At 44.7% G+C, this 22169-nt stretch overlaps 1 protein-coding gene across 6 annotated transcripts; it reads right to left on the bottom strand.

The window, feature by feature from the left end:
* Positions 1-704: 704 nt before the first annotated feature.
* On the bottom strand, positions 705-21938 carry LAYN (layilin). Of its 6 annotated transcripts, XM_017883255.1 has the most exons (9): positions 20870-21330; positions 20203-20226; positions 17554-17851; positions 11912-12069; positions 10997-11032; positions 7058-7090; positions 6370-6453; positions 3983-4085; positions 705-1574 (listed from the first exon to the last, which is right to left on the bottom strand). In XM_017883255.1, the coding sequence occupies exons 1-9, from the start codon at positions 20952-20954 to the stop codon at positions 1211-1213; spliced, it is 1185 nt and encodes a 394-aa protein (XP_017738744.1). In that variant the 5' UTR covers positions 20955-21330; the 3' UTR covers positions 705-1210. The 6 variants fall into 6 exon arrangements, with proteins under 6 accessions (XP_017738744.1, XP_017738745.1, XP_017738746.1 ...); XM_017883256.1 differs by lacking the exon at positions 20203-20226; XM_017883257.1 differs by lacking the exon at positions 10997-11032.
* Positions 21939-22169: the final 231 nt, after the last annotated feature.

Raw genomic sequence — 22169 nt, forward strand, 5'->3', positions numbered from 1 at the left:
AGATTATGAAGCTGATTGAGGGGAGTTGCTGGTGATTTAAATAATGGCTTTCAGACCTCCAATGTGTATATGATTGATGCTGGGCAGAGAAACTTTTCTCTGAATTTGAGGCCAAACACAATCGAAACAACGAGGTCTGTCAACGAAAGGTTGAACTGTCATCATTATTAGTCATGTTATGTTGACGCTGCAGTAAGAAACACGCAAACAGAACAACCTGTAGTGTCAGGGATGGGAATACAAATAAACCTAGAAGCTGAGACTCAAATTTCATTTTTAGTTTCTTTAAAAAATCCTTTTGTTTAGAGACAGGATCTCATTCTGTTGCCCATGCAGGAGAGCAGTGGCGTGATCCTAGCTCACTGCAGCCTCAACCTCCTGGGCTCAAGCAATCCCCTCACCTCGGCTTCCTGAGTAGCTGGGACTGCAGGTGCATCCTACCATGCTCTGCTAATTTTTAAATTTTTTGTAGAGTCAGAGTCTCACTATGTTGCCCAAGAAGGTCTCGAACTCCTGAACTCCAGCTATCCTCCAACCTTGGTCTCTCAGGGTTTTGGGATTACAGGCGTCAGCCACCGTGCCTGGCCTCATTTTTAGTTTTCAAAGTAGTTAGATATTTCCAAGTTTGGATGTCAGGAGAAAGAAAAAAAGGTCCCCTGTGTCCACATGCAGAGGAAGGGCTGTAGACATAGACTAACACTCCATTTCCTGCTCTTTATTTGACTTTATTCTTTGAAAACAACAGATATGAGAATTGCCAATGCGCAGGCCAGCCTGTGCTACCATACGTGGGCTTTGAAAAGATTCTGGATTGTCTGTCTGTGTGATTATATGTGCTGCTGTATAGAGCAAGGAAAACAGAACTTAGAGGTGGTTTTCCAAGCTCCACAGCCCATCTTTATCATGGCCAGGTAAAGCACTGTCCCTTACAAGTTAGATACAACCAACCAAGTGACATTTATTGAGACTCTATTATGTGCCAGATCTGGGCAAGTTACCTTCTCATAAGGTCGAGCTGGATGACTGGCTGGGATAAAGGATACAGCCAAAACGTGGGGGTCCAACAGGAGGTCGTGGGGACCACATGCTCATCCACAGAACCTGATCTAAGCTTGTTCATAGACCTTCTATGTATTTTCCTTATAGAAAATAAGAGAATTTTGCTCATCATTTCTTTTCCATTATTGTCAGTTTCAGTTTTTTATATGTCCTAATAACCATATATTTCATTTTCTACCCATCCAGACTCCTTGCTCCTCCCTATTTGGTCTGGGGAGAACTCATAAATGTCATTGGTCACAAATCCACTCTCCACGCTCACCAGAGTCACAAACCCACTTTCTGATGGGTTCACAGCCATGTTGTCATAGTCACAAGACACGTCATCAGAAGTGGCTTCTCCCGAACACACTCGGAATGAAATATTCTTCAGGTCTGGCCGGGTCTCAGCTAAGTCAGCTTCGCTTTGTTTTCTTATGACATTGTAGACCTCTAGGTCCGGGCTGTTTCCTTGGTGAGGAGAGGGCCAGATGGTGTGTTGCTTCTTTGTGCTAGGGTCTGGTTGCTCCCGTTTTCTAGAGAGAAAGAAAACCAGGGCTGGGTGTTTCAGACCAGGTGATTGAGAATATCCCTGTGCTTCCTGTTGAGACCAGAGGAAGCAGCCCTGGGCAGTCACCCAGCTGCATGTCTCATCTATGTAACTTACAGGCCAGGGCTTCGGGGTGGGAGGGAACCAAACAGGGAGATGTTATGTTCAAAGTGATTGTGTATCTGTCATTCACTGCTGCCCAAGTGTGGGCAGGGTTATTATCCTGGGGTTCCCAGAGTCCCTGGAGGGTCCAGGGATATAACTGAATAGGGAAAAAAAATACCACATTACAAACAACAAAACAAAACAAAACAAAAACAACAACTCAGCTGGGCACAGTGGCCCACGCCTGTAATCCTAACACTTTGGGAGACTGAGGCAGGCGGATCACTTGAGCCCAGGAGTTTGAGACCAGCCTGGGCAACATGGTAAAACCCTGTCCCTATAAAAGATATAAAAATTAACCAGCCATGGTGGCGCACACCTGTAGTCCCAGCTACTTGGGAGGCTGAGGTGGGAGGATAACCTGGGAGGTCAAGGCTGCAGTGAGCTGTGATGGTACCACTGTACTCCAGCTTGGGCAACAGAGTGAGACCCTGTCTCAAAAAACAAAACAAAAAACAAAAACAAAACAACAAAAAATACAACTCATCCATAAGTGAAATTTAGCATGTCCTTCCATTATGAATGTAAGCAATAAAACAGAGCAGGATTAATAATATCTTTGATTTGATCATTACTAGAAGTTATAGATGTTTTCATATCACAGTTATAGATGCCTTGAAATATTTTACCGTCATCTCTACTTCAAAATTATAATAATTATACTCAGCACTAAATAAAGAAGCGTTAATAAAGGAGTACATGTATTACTAATCACATATTCATTTTTGGAAATATTTTGCTAAACTATATAACAGTATGACTGCTTCCTTTGCAACCCAATGTATTTTATTTTATGCATTTAAAATATTGCTCTGGGCCGGGTGTGGTGGCTCATGCCTATAATCCTAGTGCTTAGGGCAGCTGAGGCAGGCAGATCACCTGAGGTCAGAAGTTCGAGACCAGCCTGGCCAACATGGTGAAACCCATCTCTACTACGAATACAAAATTAGCCAGGCGTGGTGGCATGCGCCTGTAATCGCAGCTACTCGGGAGGCTGAGGCACGAGAATCACTTGAACCAGGGAGGCGGAGGTTGCAGTGAGCCGAAACTGCGCCATTGCACTCCAGCCTGGGTGACAGAGCAAGACTCTGTCTCAAATATATATATAAAATAAATAAATAACATAAATAAATAAATAAAATAATAAAATAAAATATTGTTCTGGAAGGAGTTCATAGGCTTCACCAGACTGCTGCAGGGCACAAAAAAGATCCCTTGGGATAGACAGACACCCCAGCTTTAGAGTCACAATTCCCAAATCCTGATAGTCAGGAAAGGAAATCAAGAACCAACTGCAGAGTAGGCAGCTGGAAAATATGCTTGTAATTTTTTGAGCTAAATTCTACTTTCAGATTCAAAGGAAATAACTCATAAAATAATCCTAATAAGAGGTAACATTTGTAAGTGCTTAGTATATACCTATTCTGCAAGTATTAACTGCCTTAATCCTTATAGTAATCCTATAAGGAAGTTACAATTAACTGAAATAGATTTTTACATTGGAATCTTACTAATTCATCTCAAATTGGTTTTTAAAGGGAGTCAAATCTTAAATTGGGCCTTAGTTTTCCCATTGTCAAATGGGAATACTAGACATCTTCTCCGTATACCATGATGATGGAGAATAAAAAGGTAACTGAGAAAAGCTTTCAGTACTAAAAAAAAAAAAAAATGGTGGCACATGATCGTGACCATATACAGAAATTGTTGATGCCACCTAGTGTAGCTATTTTATAGCACTCTATACTTGTGTATTGAATTAGAAGAAAAGTCAATTAAAAGGAATTTGGCTCTTTCATTTTGAATTAAGTGGTTTAGTTTCAGATGTGTACCAGAATGCTTTGCAACAGTCATTTTTCATATGGCTCACTATTCATTCCTTCACTCAGTCCACAAACATTTTCAGAGTGAGGGCATACATGCATGAGAGCATTTTTGCTGGGTGACGTGTGAGTGCACGGGAGGTGAATAATGCAATTTCACCCTTCAAGTTGTTTTAAAATCTTCCACATACACACAGTAAAGCATGTAAGATCATTCTGTTAATCACAACTAAGCACAAATGCCTAGTACTTCTGAATTCCCTGGCCTGTCAGAGAAGCTGCTCTCCAATCTGCAATGATGATACTCTTGGTGCTGCCATGGGTTTTAGTGAAGTAAACGGGGCAATATCCAAATCTCAAAGACAGCAGAAGATGCAAAGGTTTGTACAATGAAGGTTTTACTTGCCTTCTTCTACAGATCCAAACCCAACATACAACTGTGGTGACCACAAAGAGGAGGAGAAGGGGAATGCTGGGGATTAGGATGTAGGCAAGATTCAAGGCAGCTTCTGAAAAGAAAGAAAGCACATGATCAGCATTGGCTGTTTTTTGTTTTGTTTTTCTGTGCTTCAAACCAGGCTTAAAAAATGCATAATCATCAAAAACCACTTGTATCCCCAAATCTATTGAAATTAAAAAATTAAAAAACAAAACAAACAAAAAAGCCTAATAAACACAGAGTATTCCAAAGAGCTCATTCCTAGGTGATTGAGACACATCTAGCCAGTTAGCAAAGAGTCTTCTGGTTTTGATGAATGAGCATTTTCTACCTGTCCTAGTACCCTAAGTGATAATGAAAATCGGTTTAAATTTGTGGGTCTTCCAAATATCAGAAGGGCCCTTTTGTTAATTAAGCTTTTTTTTTTTCCAAAGAAAAGAGAGTCCCTCTTTTCTTGCCTTCCCTTAGTAAAGCAGGGGCTGTTGGGGCAATGTTGATGCCTTTGCCTCTAAGGACAGTCACCGAGTTCCCAAGATGGGATGGGGGAAAGAGGGAAAAAGAAGTGAGCCAGAGTCTTAGTGTCATTACCAGGAAAGAGGTCACAGAAAGCAAGTAAATTACAGTGTAAAACCTTTCCAATATTTCTAAGACCAACTGGATTCAGTTGGGTCCATGAGCCATGACTGTGAAGAGCACTTAGAGGCTTGCTTTTCTGAACTTTCTAGTCTTTTAAGACTTAGAACCAAAGATGTTCCCCTCAAGTGGCTTTGGGAGGAAGCAAGGATTGGAGGCTAACCCTCTTCCTACTCCAACTGACCCAAGCTTCCTGACTATCCAGAGGCTGTTGGCTTTTTTCTCTGTGAGACTGCAAACCTAACAACCACTAAAAACCCCAAACCCTCAAAACCCACTTTAAATACCACCATAATAACAATGAGCAATGGAGATGCCACCCACCTTTGCAGGGCACTTTGTACATTTCTCACATATCTGTCATATAATAAAGAATTTGATGGGCCTTTGCCCCTGGTTCCTGGGAGAGAGGCTCTAAATCCTTGGACTCTCCCAAGTAACAGGAGTGAATTTGTTGTTCATGAGCCCCTCGAACCATAAGAGAGTTTATAAGGAGATGACTCAGGATGGGGGCTAGCCATGCCAGAAAGACCAACCATGTGACGATAGGGTTGGGGTTTTGAGCCTAGTGATAGCAGCCTGACCTCTTTTGGAGACTGAGCTCCACCACATGACCAATGATAAAATCAATCATGCCTATGCAGTGAAACCCCAATAAAACCTCTGGACATGAAAGCTCTGTGGAGCTTCCTGGTTGGTGAATGCACTGATGTGCTAGGATGCTAATGCATCCTGATTCCATGGGGTCGGGGGTGACATGGAAACTCCTCCCAGACATCCTGCTATGTGTCTCTTCATTAGGCTGACCCTGATTTGTATCACATACAATCAATCTAGTCATAAATATAGTATTTTCCTGAGTTCTGTAGGTTGTTCTAGTGAATTATCAAACCTAAGAGGTGGGGGTCATGGACACTCCTGGGTTTGTAGCCAGTTGGTCAGAAATGCAGGTGGCCTAGGGACCCCCAAACTCACAGTCAATGTCTGCAGTGAGGGCAGTCTTGTTATGAGCTGTGCTCATGAGCTGGGGTGTCTGTGCTAACTCTGGAATTTAGTGTCAGAACTGAACTGCACTATTGCAACATCCTATTTCATTTTATGGACACAGTTGTGCTCTCAGGTAGGTAAGAAAAATATTATTACTTCCATTATGCAAATAATTAAACTGAAGCACGGAGAAGTGAAGTGGTTTTTAAAAGTTGCCCAGTGACAAAAACTCAGATGTCCTTATTGAACTTCAGGGTGAGAGTGAGTTTGAAATCCATTAGCACTCCAACGTATTATCCCATTTTCTTTTACCTTTTATGATTTAACCTTTTAAATGTTTTTGTCTATTTCGTCTCTTTGTTTTGCAGATGAATATTAATCATAGATGTTATGCATCACAGCTTGGGTCTTTCTGCTCTTATTTCTCTACATTTTCTCTCTCAGTCCTCACTCCACCTTACCCCGCATGACCTCTGAGTGGCTCCCAAAGCTTCGTCTTCATGCAAATTTTTCACCTGCTGTCTGATTTCCCCAGTCATCTTAGGATAGTTCCGTTTGCATATTTCATTGATGAAACCTAGCATTTAGTTCAGCTTTTGCAAAGCCACACATGCCCTGTCTAGTTCTATTTTTAGGTAGTTATGGGAAAGAACAAAGTAGGGAATTCAACCTTGGGTAATTTGTGATCAAGGGAGCCTCATTATTCATCTTTCCTAGGAGAGTTTTGTACATACCTCTACTTTCTTTATATGTTTTTTTGGCATCTTCCTCCTGTGTTTCTTCTAGAAGTACAGGTGTTGTCGGCTCTGTTTCCTCACCTGGAGAGAGACACATGGAGAAAGGCATGATAATTCTTTGAGGTCCTACCATGTTCAAATTGGGATGCAAAAAAGCTGTAGCAATTTGGCCAACACCATCTACAAAGACAGAAAAGTAAAGGGTTGAATTTGCTTCCCTAGAGTGTTTAAATTGTCTTTGTCTTTTTGGTGAGACCCTTGCTGTCAAGAATCCAGTACCAAAACAATCACCAAGCAGCTGACATCAAGGTACATAAAATACCAAGGTGTCAAGGGGAAGGGCCAACGACTCACTTCTAAGGCCATAAACTATCAGTTTGGCTCTTTTTTTTGGTCTCATTAGATTAAATTATTCCTTTCATATTATCAATGATGACAGGTAACACCCCAAACAGAATTTTTAACTGTTGCTTTTCAGCCGTGAGAGAAACAGACAACACTAAAAAATGACATGACTAAACTAGCTGTCATGGCTGGGTGTGGCGTATACCTGTCCCAAATGCCTGAGCTAATACCAGTAGTTTTTCTGTTGAATAATCTGGTCCAAAGGACGCAGGGCTTTAAACCTGTGAACAGGGGCTATGAAAGAGTCCCAGTTAACCCAAATCTCAAGTGACAGGCTTACCTTCAGGTTCTCTAGAAGGAACTGCTGGTTTCTCTGTAGTAGAAATAAACAAAAACAAAAATAAGAAGTAAATTTTCATGGCATCTGAATGAAATCAGCCACAGTCTCATGGCATCCATTTATTTGCTGATTCAGTCCTCCGATAAACTTTATTTGTTGTTATCAGATATCAGGAATTGGGCTAGTAAATCCAAAGAATTGCTTTTGCACAAAGACTAACCTACCCCAGCTTTATTTCAGTGCTTTTTTTATTTTTTAAAAAAGTATTTAAAAACCTTTAAATATGATAATTTCCAAATATACAAAAAAGTAGAAAGACTGGCATAATGTACCCTGTGTACTGTCATGCAGCTTCAACTCCTATCATTGTATAGCTCATCTAGTTTCAACCATAATCCCTACTCCTCTCCCCTGCACTTCTGGCCTGGATTATTTTAAAGCAGTCTAAGACATTTTATCAGTTCATAATGGGGATGCTTTAGAGGGCAACAAACACTGATCTCCAAGTTGTGAAAATGGTTTAGGGGCTGAGGAGACCACTGGCCAGCACCAAGGCAGAGGCTGGTGATCTAGAGCTCTGAGCTATTGCACATATTTCAAAGTGTCTTGAGAATATCAGGTTGTACAGACAATTGACATCAAATGTTTTTGCTTTTGACTGGGAGTGTGTCCACCTGTTGTATTGGCAGTGAGTCTCTTATGCCAATCAGATGCTCTGGTGTTCGTAGGGACAGGGTCTTTAAGGGAAAGACCTTAAAAATCACAGTCCTAAGGCCAGGATGTCAAGTCCATTCTGAAGTTTCACTCAGAAAGGACACAAACTTTTAGTCATCTTCCTAAGATGACTAAAGAGTGTGTGTGTGTGTGTGTGTGTGTGTGTAGGTGATGTAAATCCATTTATTTTTAAAAACCCGCTTACACATCGCCTACTATATGAGATAAACTGTTCTAAGTTGTTTATTGTTGTTGTTGTTGTTGTTGTTGTTGTTTTGGTGACAGAGTCTTGCTCTGTCACCCAGGCTGGAGTGCACTGGCACAATCTTGGCTCACTGCAACCTCCGCCTTCCAGGTTCAAGTGATTCTCCTGCCTCAGCTTCTGAAGTAGCTGGGATTACAGGCGTGTGCCACCATGCCTGGCTAATTTTGTATTTTTTTTTTTTTTTAGTAGAGATGGGGTTTCACCATGTTGGTCAGGCTGGTCTCAAACTCCTGACCTCAAGTGATCCTGCCTCAGCTTCCCAAAATGTTGGATTACAGGCGTGAGCCACCGTGCCTGGCCTGTTCTAAGTGTTTTATAAAATCAAACTCAATTAATCCTGATAACAGCCTTGTGAGGTGGCTTTATTTATTTATTTATTTATTTATTTATTTATTGAGATGGAGTCTAGTTCTGTCACCCAGGCTGGAGTGCAGTGGCGCGATCTCTGCTCAGTGCAAGCTCTGCCTCCCGGGTTTACGCCATTCTCCTGCCTCAGCCTCCCGAGTAGCTGGGACTACAGGCGCCCGCTACCATGCCCACCTAATTTTTTGTCATTTTTTAGTAGAGATGGTGTTTCACCGTGTTAGCCAGGATGGGAGGTGGCCTTATTATTATTCTGGTTTTGTACATGAGGAAACTGAGATTCAGGGAGATTAAGTAACTTGCCCAAATCTCACAGCTGATAAGTAGCTTTAAAGGGATTTCAACCAAATACATTCTAATGAAAATTAAAATAGTCAGGAGACATAATTGTGCTAGGTAGCAGAGATAAAACAGCAAATAAGAAAGAATCTCAGCCCTCTAAGGAGCTTATATTCTACAGGACGGCCATCAAATCTGGAAATACAGGAAAATATTAATGAACATTGATTTTGGGATATTACACTGGCGTATGTAATAACATGATCTATTCAATACATGATCTATTCAATACATGATCTATTCAATACATGATCTATTCAATACATGATCTATTCATACTGTTGTCCCTTCATACTTCAATCCACAGTGCAAAGTTAAACACGGCACATCAATGCAGCATTCCCACCAATCCCTGCACCTGCATCTGCGTTGCCTCATGATTTGTTTCTGATATTCGCTGAATATGCCTGTGCCTTTAGCATACCCCAGAAGTAAGCAAGTGTTCAGCTATGGCTAGCATGCCGCCTACTCTACATGATTACATTCTCAAATCTAGTTTTATATATTATCATTCACCCAGTTCCTTGCCACTATGGCATAATGGGATGATGTCCTCCCCTGCCGGAAGCACAGGAGTGAGCTTCCCCAGCCCATCAAGTGGTTAAACAGGTAAGTTTCCAGACTTCATGCCAATCATTAGTGGAGAGGACAGCCTTATAAATAGGCAGTTAAAGTACTGTATGTGTGAGGCGCTACGATCCTTATAGGAGGGACAACAAACCTAGCTTTGAGGGGCTCTGGAAGGCTTTCCAAAGGAAGTTCTTTTTTTAATCTTATTTCAAAATATTTTCAGATTTACAAAAATTTGCAAGAATGGTACAAAGAATTATCCCATATTCTTCACCTTATCATTTTATCACATTTCATTTACTTAATTATTCTCCCTCTCTCTGTTTTTGTATCACATACACATATGTTTATGTGTGTGTGCATACATGCATATATATATATATACACACACACACACATACATAACTTTGTTCCTGCAAACAAGTTGCCAACATGGTGCCCCTTTACTCCTAAAGACTTTTGTCCATATTTACGAAGGGAAAGGGGCCTTTTCATATATAACCACAGTGCAATGATCAAAACCAAGAAATTAACATTGATGTAATACTATTTTCGAATCTACTGATCTCATTCAGATTCTACCAATTTTCCTACTAATGCCATTTATAGGAAATCATCACATCATGGTCCAGGATCCAACCCAGGATCACCGGTTGCACTTAGCTGTTAGGAGAGAAGGCGTTGTCTAATCTGAAGCCAAAGGGTGAGAATGAGTTGGCTGGGAAAGGGGTGTTTCAAGCACAGGAAACAGCAATTAAGAGCTCTTGGGGAATTCCATTTGGTACAAAGGTGTTGAAATAGGACGGGGGAGGAGTTAGAGTGGTGAGAATTGAGCTGGACAGGTCAGCAAGGGTCTGGTCGTGCTGATCGCTTCTGGCATGCTAAGGTGTGTAAACTATTCTGGGCATGCGTGGCCAAAAACAGAGTGTGTTAGTTTTTCTTCATGTGCCCACCTCCCTCTGTTGGATCCATTCTCTGTCCTTCTCTGTGCCTGGGGAGGTTGAGGCCTATAAACTGTTTCAATAGGGCTTCCTTGTTCCCTTGTTCTTTGGTCTCTGATTGGACTTAGCCAATGAGAGGCAAAGGCAGAAGGTCAGAGGATAGGAGGAAAGAGAGGTCTCAGTATGTATTCCCCATGCCCCCATCCCACATCAGCATGGTTTGATAGTAGCTGCATTTCGTGGTAATAGCTCCTGTTGGGCGGGTCCTCTTTCATAACCCCAAGCTTTTCCTCGGTTCTGCTAAAATCACTCCCTTCTTTTACTCCTTCAGTCCTGGGAGTAACAGTTTCCCATTGTAGCTAGTCCCTGGATATTTTACCATCTCTTGTTCTTTGCCTACACCTCAGCAAATGTCCTTTTTATTACACTTTCCTCATTAAATCCTTTGTGTGTGCCATCTTTTTCCTGCCAGGACTTAGTGTAACTAATATAGGCAATAACAAAAGTAATGAAGAATAAATTTTTTTTTTAAAAAAAGTACCAAGTCCAAAATAAAAGGATATTAAAGCAAATTTCAAAATCTCACATTTCAAAAACTGTTAAAGGAGTGCAAAAATTTAAACCATGGATCTATTAATAATATAATTCACAAAAGTGATGGAAAGCCAGTTTGTAACAAGTGCCTTGCTTTCACTGCTTTATAAAGGTGACTTGCTAAGTCAGTCTAGGTCTTTGCAATCTCCCTACCTGAGACAACACCGTACAGTGGGGAGGGCCAGGTCACTGGAGAGAAGAATTCATCAGAGAGGATAAAGAGAGAGAAAAACATCTTTTAGCAGCAAAAACTGCCACCAAACCATAGTCCAGTTCAAACAATTTTAAAATGACAGGATTACTTAGTCCCAAACTAGATAGAATTAACAAGTCACTCTACTCCTATCAAGAAAGAATGCAGAATTAGGGCTAAGCAGTTGGCTTTAGGGAGGTGACAAACTTCAAAGGCAGATTAAGAATCAGGTCAAGTTCAAATATGTCAGTTGTAATGGAGAAGTCTGGGAGACCCAAGTACAGTGAAACTACAGGCTTGTAGCCAGTTTAAAACCCTAACAGATCTGGAAGCAAATGTAAGTTGAATTTGCAACTGAGAGTTGAGAGTTTAAATCTGCTCATCAAAGTACCTGCTATCTCTGCCCAGTGAAAGTGCAGTTGGTGTACTTTCTCATTTACGTATGTATCATGCTTCCTTAAAGCCTCAGAAAATAATCTCACTGGGCTGTTAGAAGACTTGTAGGAGCAATGGCTAGCTTATTCTAAGCCCCTGCAGCCAACCTCACATGTGGAAAGAGTAATAATTTGTGGCTGTCCACTTAAAGGGCTTTTTTATTTCCTGATATTCTTGTAAGACTTGCTTTATCACACATAAATTAAACCTTTTCGTCATCCCTTCTTTTAACATCCGATAACCTTTCTTTTGCTAGGATTACTCCTCAGTGAGGAATTGTCGTTACATTGCCCTTTACAAGAATTCCTAAGGTTTTATGTTGCTGGCATTTGCAACAAGCTTTCTCAGAGACCACATGACACATTCTTGGTACTAGCAGCTGCTTATGAAATAAGGGAGGTTGAGAATTCAGCCGCATAGCCTGGGAGAGGATTCATTACCATCAGAATATTTGCAAATGAAATTGTTCTTCATGTTGCACCGGTCATCATTCCACTGGAACATGTAGGGGCCTCCGATGCCGGCGGGTGCCGATGGCTGATGGTACATGACCACGCAGACCTCGCTGCCACAGGACGGCTCATCCACATACCAGTTCCTATAGGAAAAGGGATCAGCAGTGGAGCAACTGGAGAAGGATCCCCTGAGACTTCAAAGCCTTTGTTTTCCCATCAAGTCCCGCTGAGCCATAAACATAAGATTCTGCCTCAGAACATGATACAGAGAGAGGGAGGAATTGAAGTACTGCCAGTAAGCAGAACCACACGCATTCTCATATGGACATCACAATCAATCATCTGACATTTGCCACAATCTCTTTGCAGGGAGGAACATGCCACCGTATGATGTCTGCAAAGTAATTATGAGAAAAAGCAGCTAGCAGGGCTAGTCTGGACGATCTTATTTCTTTCTTGCTTTTTGCTAATTGGGTTTATTTGTCTTTTTTTAGATCTCAGATGCACTGAGAAGAGACATGGCTTATCTCATCCAGAGCTTGCCCTGCTCTCATCTCTCCATGCTTTTCAACAGCCACCAACTGCCTTTTCAGCCCTGGGAAGTAGATAAGAAATTCAAGCACATGAGCAAGACATTCCAAAACATAGAGGCTGTCAAAACAGGTGAAGGGGTGGGGACAAAAGCAGGAGGACCATTTGGTCTTTTACAGTTTTTGTTTCCACTTGATAAGGCTGATGCTCCTCAGCCTCCACCTCCAGATGTCTTGTCTGTGTCTCCCTAGCCCTCTAGAGGGGTGCATTAGCAACCTTACACTACTCTCCAGTGGCACCTGAAATTAAATGGTGCTGCCACCCAGTTGGATATGTCGGTGCCAGGGAATGTGCTTGGATCTTATGGAGCGTTTACATCTGTGAGTACCCACCCCATATGCTGACTCAGGGCTGGGCTTTGTGACCTCCCTGGTTAGTCGCCTGAGCTGTTTCCTTCTAGGGCTCAGATCTTGCCCTGATGCTCAGAGTAGGCAATGCTGCTCTGCTTAGCTCTTGCCAGAGCCCTCTCCAGGAAAGAGACAGCTAAGAGATAGCTCTCCCTGTAGCACCACAGCAAGGCTCAGCTTGAGTCCTGTGTTGCTGTCTACTAAAAGGAAAATCCTTCGCTGCACTCACTGGATTGAATTTCCTGGAAAATAGCTTAGCTTACAATAAACACTCCTTGGATACTATGCCTGGACAGCTAGGGGCACCTCATTAGTTATCTCCAGTCCAGATTCCAGCCCTGTTGGGCCCCCTACCCTGACTTGCCTTGTTTCCCTCTCCACTGGCCTTATGGCTTTACATTATTTTATCTTATAGGTTGAATATTATGTCTGGCATATAATTTCTGTACTTGAGCCAATTTTCAGACCCAGAACTCACTGATAGAGATGCCAGGTTTCCAGTAAGAAGGACCTTGCAGGTGCACATGGACCTTGCAGGTGCACAGGGCAGGTGCACATGGTAATAACTTCCCGTTTTTCCCCTAAAGGGACCCATGGCTATTTCCTCCAGTAACCATACACTGGGGAAGAGAGGGAATATCCAAATATTATAAGGGCTGTTGGACACAGGGTGCAAGCTCACATTAATACTCAGACTTAAAGCGTCATCAAAGCTACTCAGAGTGGGAGCATACTGGGGACAGGTATTAAATAGAGTTCTGGCCCAAGATCAGCTCACAGTGGCACCCAAACAGTCATCATTCCCTAGTCCCCAAATATATGAATTTAATAGACATATTTGTTAGTTGGTACAGTTCCACATTGGTTCCTTGGCCTATGATTGGCAGGTTGAGCTGCGTCGTCTCTTGGTCTACTTACCTGTGGGGCAAGAGCTATGACAGTGGAGAATGTCAAGTGGGGAAGCCTTTGAAACTGCACTCCTCCCCACCCCTGCCATGATAATAAATCAACAACAATATCGTATCCAGGGAAAGATGGCAGGAAGTAGTGTCACCCTTAAAGACCCAGAGAATCTAACAGTGGTGTTCCCCATCATATCTCTAGTTAATTCACTAGTCTGACTCCTGAAAACACCAAGCAGATCCTGAAGGTCATAATAGAGTAGCACAAACTCAACCAAGTGGAAGCCCGATTGTGGCTGCCTGTGCCATAGGTGGTGTCTTTGCTAAAGCAGGTTAACATGGCCTTGGGTACTTAGTAGGCAGATCTGGTGAATACATTCTTTTCCTTCTGTATCAGAAAGATAATCTGAAACAGTTCATTAGGATGGACAATAGTATATACTTATGGTCTTGACTCAAGGCTACATTAATTTTTCCCGTTCTCTGTCATAATATGGTGTAAAGAGATCTGGATTTCCTAGACATTTTGCAGAAAATCACACTGACCTACTATATTGCTGACATCATGCTAATTGGAACAGATGAGCAAGAAGTGGCTGGTACACTGGATGCCTTGGTAAGACTTATGTACTCCAAAGGGTTGGAGATAAATCTTATGAAGATTCAGGAGCCTACCACTTCAATAAAATGTGTGGGTGTCTAGTGATCTAGGGAATACCGGAACATCCCTTTCAAATTAAAGAACAAACTATTGTATCTTGCAGTAATTTGAAGAGAGAAGCATAGCACATGGTAGGTCTCTTTGGGCTCTAGAGGCAGCATATTTCACACCTGGAAATACTGCTCTGGCCCATAAACCAGGTGACATGAAATACAGCCATTCTGAGTAGGATTCATAGCAGAAAAGAACTCTGAAGTGGATCTAGGCTGTGTGCAAGCAGATTTGCCACTTGGGCCATATGATGCAGCAGCTCCTATTATTAGAGATGTCAGTGGCGGGAAAAATAACGCCATATAAAGCTTGCGACAAGCCTCAATGAGAGAATCACACTGAGGATTTTGAAGCAAGGCCATACCATCTGTAGCTGAAAATTACTCACCTTTTGAGAAACAGTTCCTGGCTGGCTACTAGGCAAGGAGCACCAGAGACCATGTAGCACAACCTGCCCATCATGAGCGAGAAACTGTCAGACACACCTAATCAGAGATTAGGCAGGCCTGGAATCGATCCGTTGTAAGATGGAAGAGGTATATCCAGGACCAAAGAGCACTGCATGAGCAGGTAAAGCAGACTTCCATGACATCTGCCACTGTTGGACCAGAGCCTCTTCCTTAGCTCACACCTGTGACTGCATGGAGGAATCCCTTGTGACTAGCTGATACTGGCAGCCTGAGTTCAAGGTACTCAGATACTGGTTCAAGGGTAGGTCAGCTAAGTATGGGAGTACAGAGTGAAATGGACAGCAGCTGCACTGCAGTCCCACTGAGGTGGCCTGGAAAGACACCAGTAAGGGAACATCTTCCCAATGGCCAGAGCTTTAGTTGGTACATCTAGTTAACCACTTTGTAAGGAAAGGGAAAGTACTGGAGATTAGAATATATAAGAACTAGGGGTAAGGTAAATAGCATGCCCAGCTGATCAAGAGTCTAAATGGAAATAGACTGGAAGATTGGGGACTAGGAAGTTTTGGATAGAGGGATGTGACTATACACAGAGGAGTGAACATAAAATATGCAACTCTTTCCATCAGATATTAAAGACCACCAGGGAACATCTACTGTAGAAGAGACAATGAACAACCAGGGAGACAAAATAACTCAGCTAGGTAATGCCAGCCAGCCTGTTATCAGCCACCCCAGTGCTAGTATAATAGATACTAATAGGTAGTGGGAGAGATGAAGTCTATAGATGGGCTCAACAGATTGGCTCTCATTCACTAGGGCAAATCTAGCTATTGCTACTGCCGAATGTTCAACTTCCAGCAACAGAAACCAATGCTAAGTGTCTGACACAGCACCAACACTTGAGGACACCAACGTGGCACTTGTGGCAAAGTTGACTACACGGGACTTCCGAAAGGGGCAATAATTCACGTGCCCTTTATACAGTCCTATGTTCCCAAGAATAAGAATACATGGGTTTGGGAGCCGAGGGGTGGAAGCAGGAGTAGCCTCGCTTTAGCATCACTGGCAGTGACCCACTTAGAAATTTGTGCTTCTTGTCTCTGCAACACTGGGATCCGGAAGCTTAGAGGTCCTGGTTCCCACAGGGTACTGTCAGAAGATATAAGAATCTTATTAAACTATGAGTTATCACTGTCATTTGGACACTCTTGGATCCTTGTGTCCAGGGACGAGCAGGGAAAAAGAGAAGACATTATTTTGGCAGGAGGTAAGTGACCCTAACCATCAGGAGGAGATAGGCCTGCTGTTATGTATTATGGGCAAGGAGTTATCTATTTGGGTACCTCTTGGAATTCGCTTGCCCAACTTTGATGGTCAATGGAAAAGTACACTAACTCCAGCATGATAAGGGCAAGGTGACTAGGGCCTCAGATTCTTCAGACATGAGGATGTGGATCATGCCACAAGGTCAACCTTTGAGATCAGCAGAGGGAGAGGGAATCTGGACTGGCTACTAGAGGAAGGAGGTCAGTAAGTACCATTCATGGCCCTGGGACCAGCTGCAGTGATGGGAAGTGTAGTTCATCCTACTAACCCTCCTTTCTAAAGTTTCTGCCAGGAAGACAGGGTCATGAGAATCCTGGAGGAGCTACTCCCAGAACTTATAAGAAGATGTGCACCTGATCAGTCTAATGGATGGACTAAGATAGATGCTGATGTGTGCTGCCTTAAATGTAATAGGTAAATACACACACACACACACACACACACACACACACACACACATATACACACACATATATATACACATACATACATATATATATAGTTGTTAAATTTTTGGGGGGTACATAGTAGGTATATATTAAAGAATATATTTTAAAATCTTCATTATTTTGATGAGTTTAGACCTTTCCCCATATGATTGTTCACCATTAGATTTTTTATTTTATAAACTGCCTGCTCAGGTATTTTGTCTCTTTATATTTTGGGGTCTTAGTATTTTATTGACATAAACTCTTCATCATAAAAAGATATTAACTCTTTGTTGGATTTGTGACACGCATTCTCCTAGTCTCATGTCTGTCTCTTAATTTTGATATTTTTTAAATGTTTGTCTATGTCACTACATTTCTCACATTTCTCAGGGAGGGATGATGGCAATGTCATGCTGCCAGGGTGGGGGGATGAGTGAGTCTTGATGCCGTGGGTTTAGCAGGGCCCTGTACACTGGAGGCTTCCTGAAGTCTTGGCCAATCCACAGAGTTAGATCTTGGCTCTGATTTCTTGCCAATTATTACAATTCCCTGTGGACTGGAGTCCTATCCTGAGTCATAGCCCTATGGATCTTCAGTCTCTCAATGAGGTTCTGGTCCAAAAGGCCAGAGAGCCAGAACAACTGGCTTCAAGCATTGTATGCTGTTGAAACAAGGCTGCTGGGCTGCAGTCACCTGAACAGAGCTCCTTGGACATCGGCTGGACCCAAATCAAGGCTGAGTTCACCAACTGCACTGCTTAGGTCAGCAGCTATTCTGGTGCTACTTCCCCTTCAGAGATCTGCCTGGCTGGTCTTCTCTTCCCCACTGATCCGACACTGGATCCAGCCTGCCTCTTTTTTGAGTTATGTCAAGTGAGTCAGCTGCTGCGGGTTCCACACACTTACCTAAATTGTGATATGCTGCCATCAGTCCAAGCATAAAGGTCCTCGCAGGCTGTGCTATTGCTTTGTTTCTCCTCACGCCTCCTGAGCCCAATCCAGAAGTCACCATCAGATGGCAAGAGGTTTTCAATGAACTTTTCTATTAGTTTCTGTTCATCTTCAGACTCGATGCTGACTAGCTGGCCTCCATCCCTCCTGCAGGCTTCTTTGGCTTCCTCAAAGTTCAGTCTTCGAGAAGTATCATGGAAGTAAATGACTTTATAACAAGGCCTCTGTGTCCCTCCCCGGCAGACTGGCTGCCCTAGAGAAAAAAGAAGCCAACCTATTTCAGTGTCTCAAAAAGTATACTGGAGCAGGGATGCGTGGAGGCATCTGAAGGAAGGTATCCCTGGGTAGGAATTTTGGTTACTCATCAGTAGACTGTTATCATGTCAGCTGGGGTTCTCAGAGCAAATTAATACTCCTTCTAGCATGGAGATGTAGTGATTTAAACTCTGATGCCTATATTGTGTAGGGACATTTGTTTGTTCCATTACAGAATATTAAAAAGCAAATGTTTTATTTTGACTATCCTTTAGAAGAGAAGTAGATGAAGATTTATGGTTTCACTGAAAGGTACACAAATAACACTTTCATTAGTGACTCTCAGGGGATAATGTGGCTTAAAGAGGGTGTCTTCTTTAAGAAGTGGTTCTTCTGGTGGTTCTTTAAGGTAAGAGAGGCTTCCTGAAGTCAGGCTGGGCTCCTCTATTCTGGAACCCTCTGCCTGTGCAGCAGGACTGAGAATTTGCCCAGTCTCTGGTGTAAGCAGAAGCTAAGAGCATCAGATCCACGGGGTTTTCTGCTACTGACAGTCAGCCCCCTAACCTAAAGACAACAGTTAAGGTTTACTGAACTCTTATTATGTGCCATAAACTATGGTAAGGGCTTAACATTTACTTACATACTTTATCTCATGTAACCCTCATAATAGTCCCGTGATGCAGATACTGTTTATGGCTCATTTTACAAATGAGAAAACTGGGGCTCAGAGAAGTTTAAGTAATTTGGCCAAGATCACACAGTGATCAGCAGCATCACCAGAGTTAGAGCCCAGATCTTATCACAAAATCATGCTGGTACCAGTGAACTAAAATGCTAGCTCCCCACTGCACTCCAGGCTCATGTTTTACTGGGAGCCCATGTAATGTGTCTTATCAGACTGTCCCCTGAAGGGCTGAAGATCATCTCAGACAAACAGATGGGATTTTATGAGGAGTCAATAACAAATCGCTCACAGTACACACTGCTGTAGCTTGTGTCTGTGTGACTGAAGCCTTGCTGTAATGGAGACACTAGCCTCATCACTCCTTTTATTCAATCACCATTTACTGAGTGTACACTCTGTGCCTGGCACTGTGCGAGGTGCTGGGAATACAGGAACAAAAGCTACTTCCTAGCTCACAGGAGCACACAGCATATGTTTCCGGATTCAAATGTTCAAAGTGAAAACCACGTATCAACGCGGGGAGTAGTTACCCTGCAAAGAGAAAGCAAAACTGGGCTGTGGGTGCGAACTGCTGCCACAGTGCCGGGGGTAAAATATTTTGGTTTGGGAACCTCCTCCCAGAACTTCTGGCATGTTCTCATTTTCCCAACTTGTTTTGCAGCTGCGTAGGGAGCCAGATAGCATTCATTATTCCCAACACTGGCCAGCATATAGGGCAAGGGGTCACAGATACATAACTCTATTATTAGTGCTAAATGAGAAAGAGCACATACAGATTATCCAGGAAGCTCCAGTGAGTCTTCATTTTCTATTTCTTCTCTCATCACTTTCATGAAGGAATTCTCAATGAGCAACAAGTTATAAGAGTTCCACATCTTCTCCCTTTTCCTGTCATTATTTGGCTATTGCTGATAATAGAGAAACTAACTAGACTGGTCCAGCAGCACATTAGGAGGGCTCAAAAGTCAGACCTGCTTACAAGAAGGCATTCAGAGAGGCTGAGGCAGGGATGCCCCCAGGAAGGAGGCCGGGCCAGCCACGCTTTTGCGATTCCTCAAAGCTGGCTCCAAATTGGGCAGCAGAGGGTGGGGGGCAAATGAACCCCCAGGAACTTATCCAACCTGGCCACCGGCATAACATAAGCTGGAGTTGAATTTCCGGACAACCCCCACTTTCCACGTTGGCTTGTCAAACGAAACATAACACCTTAAGCGAGTTCCTGTATGGTCCAGCCTGGCCACACATCCCAAGTCTGCGGGTGAGTGCCAGAGACAGTCAGACCTGGAAGGAGGCCCGCTGGCCTGTCTGGTTCTCCTGCCTTAAGGAAGTGTCCTTCTCTTCTCATTTGCAGGAAGGGGAAGGGTGGGAGGGCCTTCTGTTCCCCGCGACCAAGAACGGAGCCCACGCAGCCCTAACCCAAGCAGCTCAATTCAGCTTCCCACCTCTTTTGCCGCCCCGCGTCCCGCCCCCATCCTGAAACCAACTTTACATTCTTTAAATTAGTTTCGCAAGCCGGGATGCCGGAGTGGAGAAGGTTTCCAGTCTCCTCTGTCCCATTTGGTCAAGCTGTTGGCACCCGCAAAGGGGATCTGAGAAAAGGGCACGGATGTTCTCCCCCCGACATGCAGAACAACTGAAAGAGGCCAGAAGCCAGAGCACTGTACCTCCTCTGAGGTCCAAATCCGAGGCTGCAGTGACACAACAGGAGGAAGGAAGCAGAGAGTCATTCCCTGGAGTCAGGCGGGGCTCGTCCCACACTAACTGGAGTTCTTTCCCGGTCTCTAAGCGCTCTCATTCCAGGCGCTGGACCCGGCCATGCAACCCTCCAGAAAAGACGAGGAGTAACAGGCAGGGTTCCCACGGCACCGCGGATCCAGCATCCCTACCCTGTTGTCTCTGCAGCCGCCTCCCCGAGCGGGCGGTAGGCGGGGGCCAGCTGGCAAGCCTGACCCGCGGGGGTGGTCCCAAGGACCGACTCGATGTGTGCAAAGGAGCTGGCCGAAGGGGCACCCACTGGGGCAGGTTTGCCCACTGCCCCACCTCTCCCAAATCCTCCAACCCACTCCCATAACTCTGGACTGGCAACGGGCTTCGAGCGTTCCAGGACGCGCAGGGAACTGCACGGCTCCGGGAACTGGCGCGGGTCTCAGACGCCGTGCGACTGCTCCCTGGAAGCAGGAGACTCCGAAGGGCTGCGTCTGGGAGTGGGGCATGGAACGGCCCCCTAGTCCCATGCGTGGCGGCCCAGAAGAGGGTCAGCAGCTGGGGTGCAGTGAGTACCTCTGCCAAGCCCGCCCCAGCACCAGCCTCCGCCCCAGCGCGCGCACTCACCGCTCAGCAGGCGACCCGTCGCGGCCCGCAGCCCCACCAGCAGCACGGCCAGCACCACGGCCTGCAGCGTGGTTCCCGGCCTCATGGCCCGACTCAGGTGCGCCTTCCGACACCCGGGCGCTACGGCGGTGGAGCGGGCTGGCGGGCGGCGGCGTGCGCGACCACTGCAACCGCGGCAGCAGCATCTCCTGGGGACCGACGGACCGCACGGGAGGAGGAGGGAGGGCGCGGAGACAGTTGGTCGCCCCTCCGCCCACTGGGACGTCACTGCGGGGAGGGCAGCCCTGCTGGCCGGCCCGCCCCCGACAACCTCCGCCAGCGAGGATGGCGCCAGACACTCGGCCAGCCGGAGTAGAGCGAGTCGCAGAGGGGGGCCAGCTCCCCGCCCCGCTCCGGGCTTCCCTGGGAGATCCCACGTTTGCCCGAGACGCTGGGCGGAGGAATACTGCAGTCGGGCCCCTCTGCAATCTGATGAGGAGCCTAAACTAGCACAACATCTCACCCCTCTCCGCCGGACCTCAGCCAAGTTCGCTAACTGTGCGGGTGCAGCCGGAGGGAGAGGCGAGGCGTGGATTCCTACCTGGGGCTCAGCAGGCCGCAGTCCTGGCACGAAGGGCGACACCTGAGCAAGGAATGGTCGATGCAGAGAACAAACACTCACGCAGGCAGTGTGCCCACCGGCCAGGAAAGTTACCGGACACCGCGCCCATGGCGTCCAAAGAACGTGGCTGAGTTGGAGACTTCCCGGCTGAAAGGAGAGCGGCTTCTACCAGAAGCCAAAAGATGTCCCAGATCCCAGGAAGGAAATGATTCTGTGTTTTTTGTTTTGTTTTGTTTTGTTTTGTTTTTTTTTTGCAGGGAACGAGTTGGGAGGTGGGGTCATAGTTATGGAGTTCAGCTTTGGCCCCTCGCCCCCTAGGAAAGAATGAAACTATAATCTCAGGAAAAGCTTTCCTAACCTAGCCCTCAATGTGTGCTTCCTCTTGTAAACCCCCAAAGTAGGTGTGTTTCACTTTGGTTTCGTAAACAAAATGCTTTTAAATATAGTCAAGTAGTAGAGTGAGCCGTCTGTCCAAAGATGAAGGCACTCAGTAGCACACGGTGAATCTGACTTTCTGCCTTTTCTGCCACACTATGCTGCTGTGAAGCATAGCAGAAGCCCCATCTGGGCCGCGACCTTTGGATTTCGGTTCCAGCTGGCTGTTTCTTTTTTTTTTTTTTTTTTTTTTGTGTGGCCGGATCTCAGCTCACTGCAAGCTCCGCCTCCCAGGTTCACGCCATTCTCCTGCCTCCGCCTCCC

This window comes from Rhinopithecus bieti, unplaced genomic scaffold (assembly GCF_001698545.2).
Source record: "Rhinopithecus bieti isolate Rb0 unplaced genomic scaffold, ASM169854v2 scaffold_11964, whole genome shotgun sequence".
NCBI lineage: Eukaryota > Metazoa > Chordata > Mammalia > Primates > Cercopithecidae > Rhinopithecus > Rhinopithecus bieti.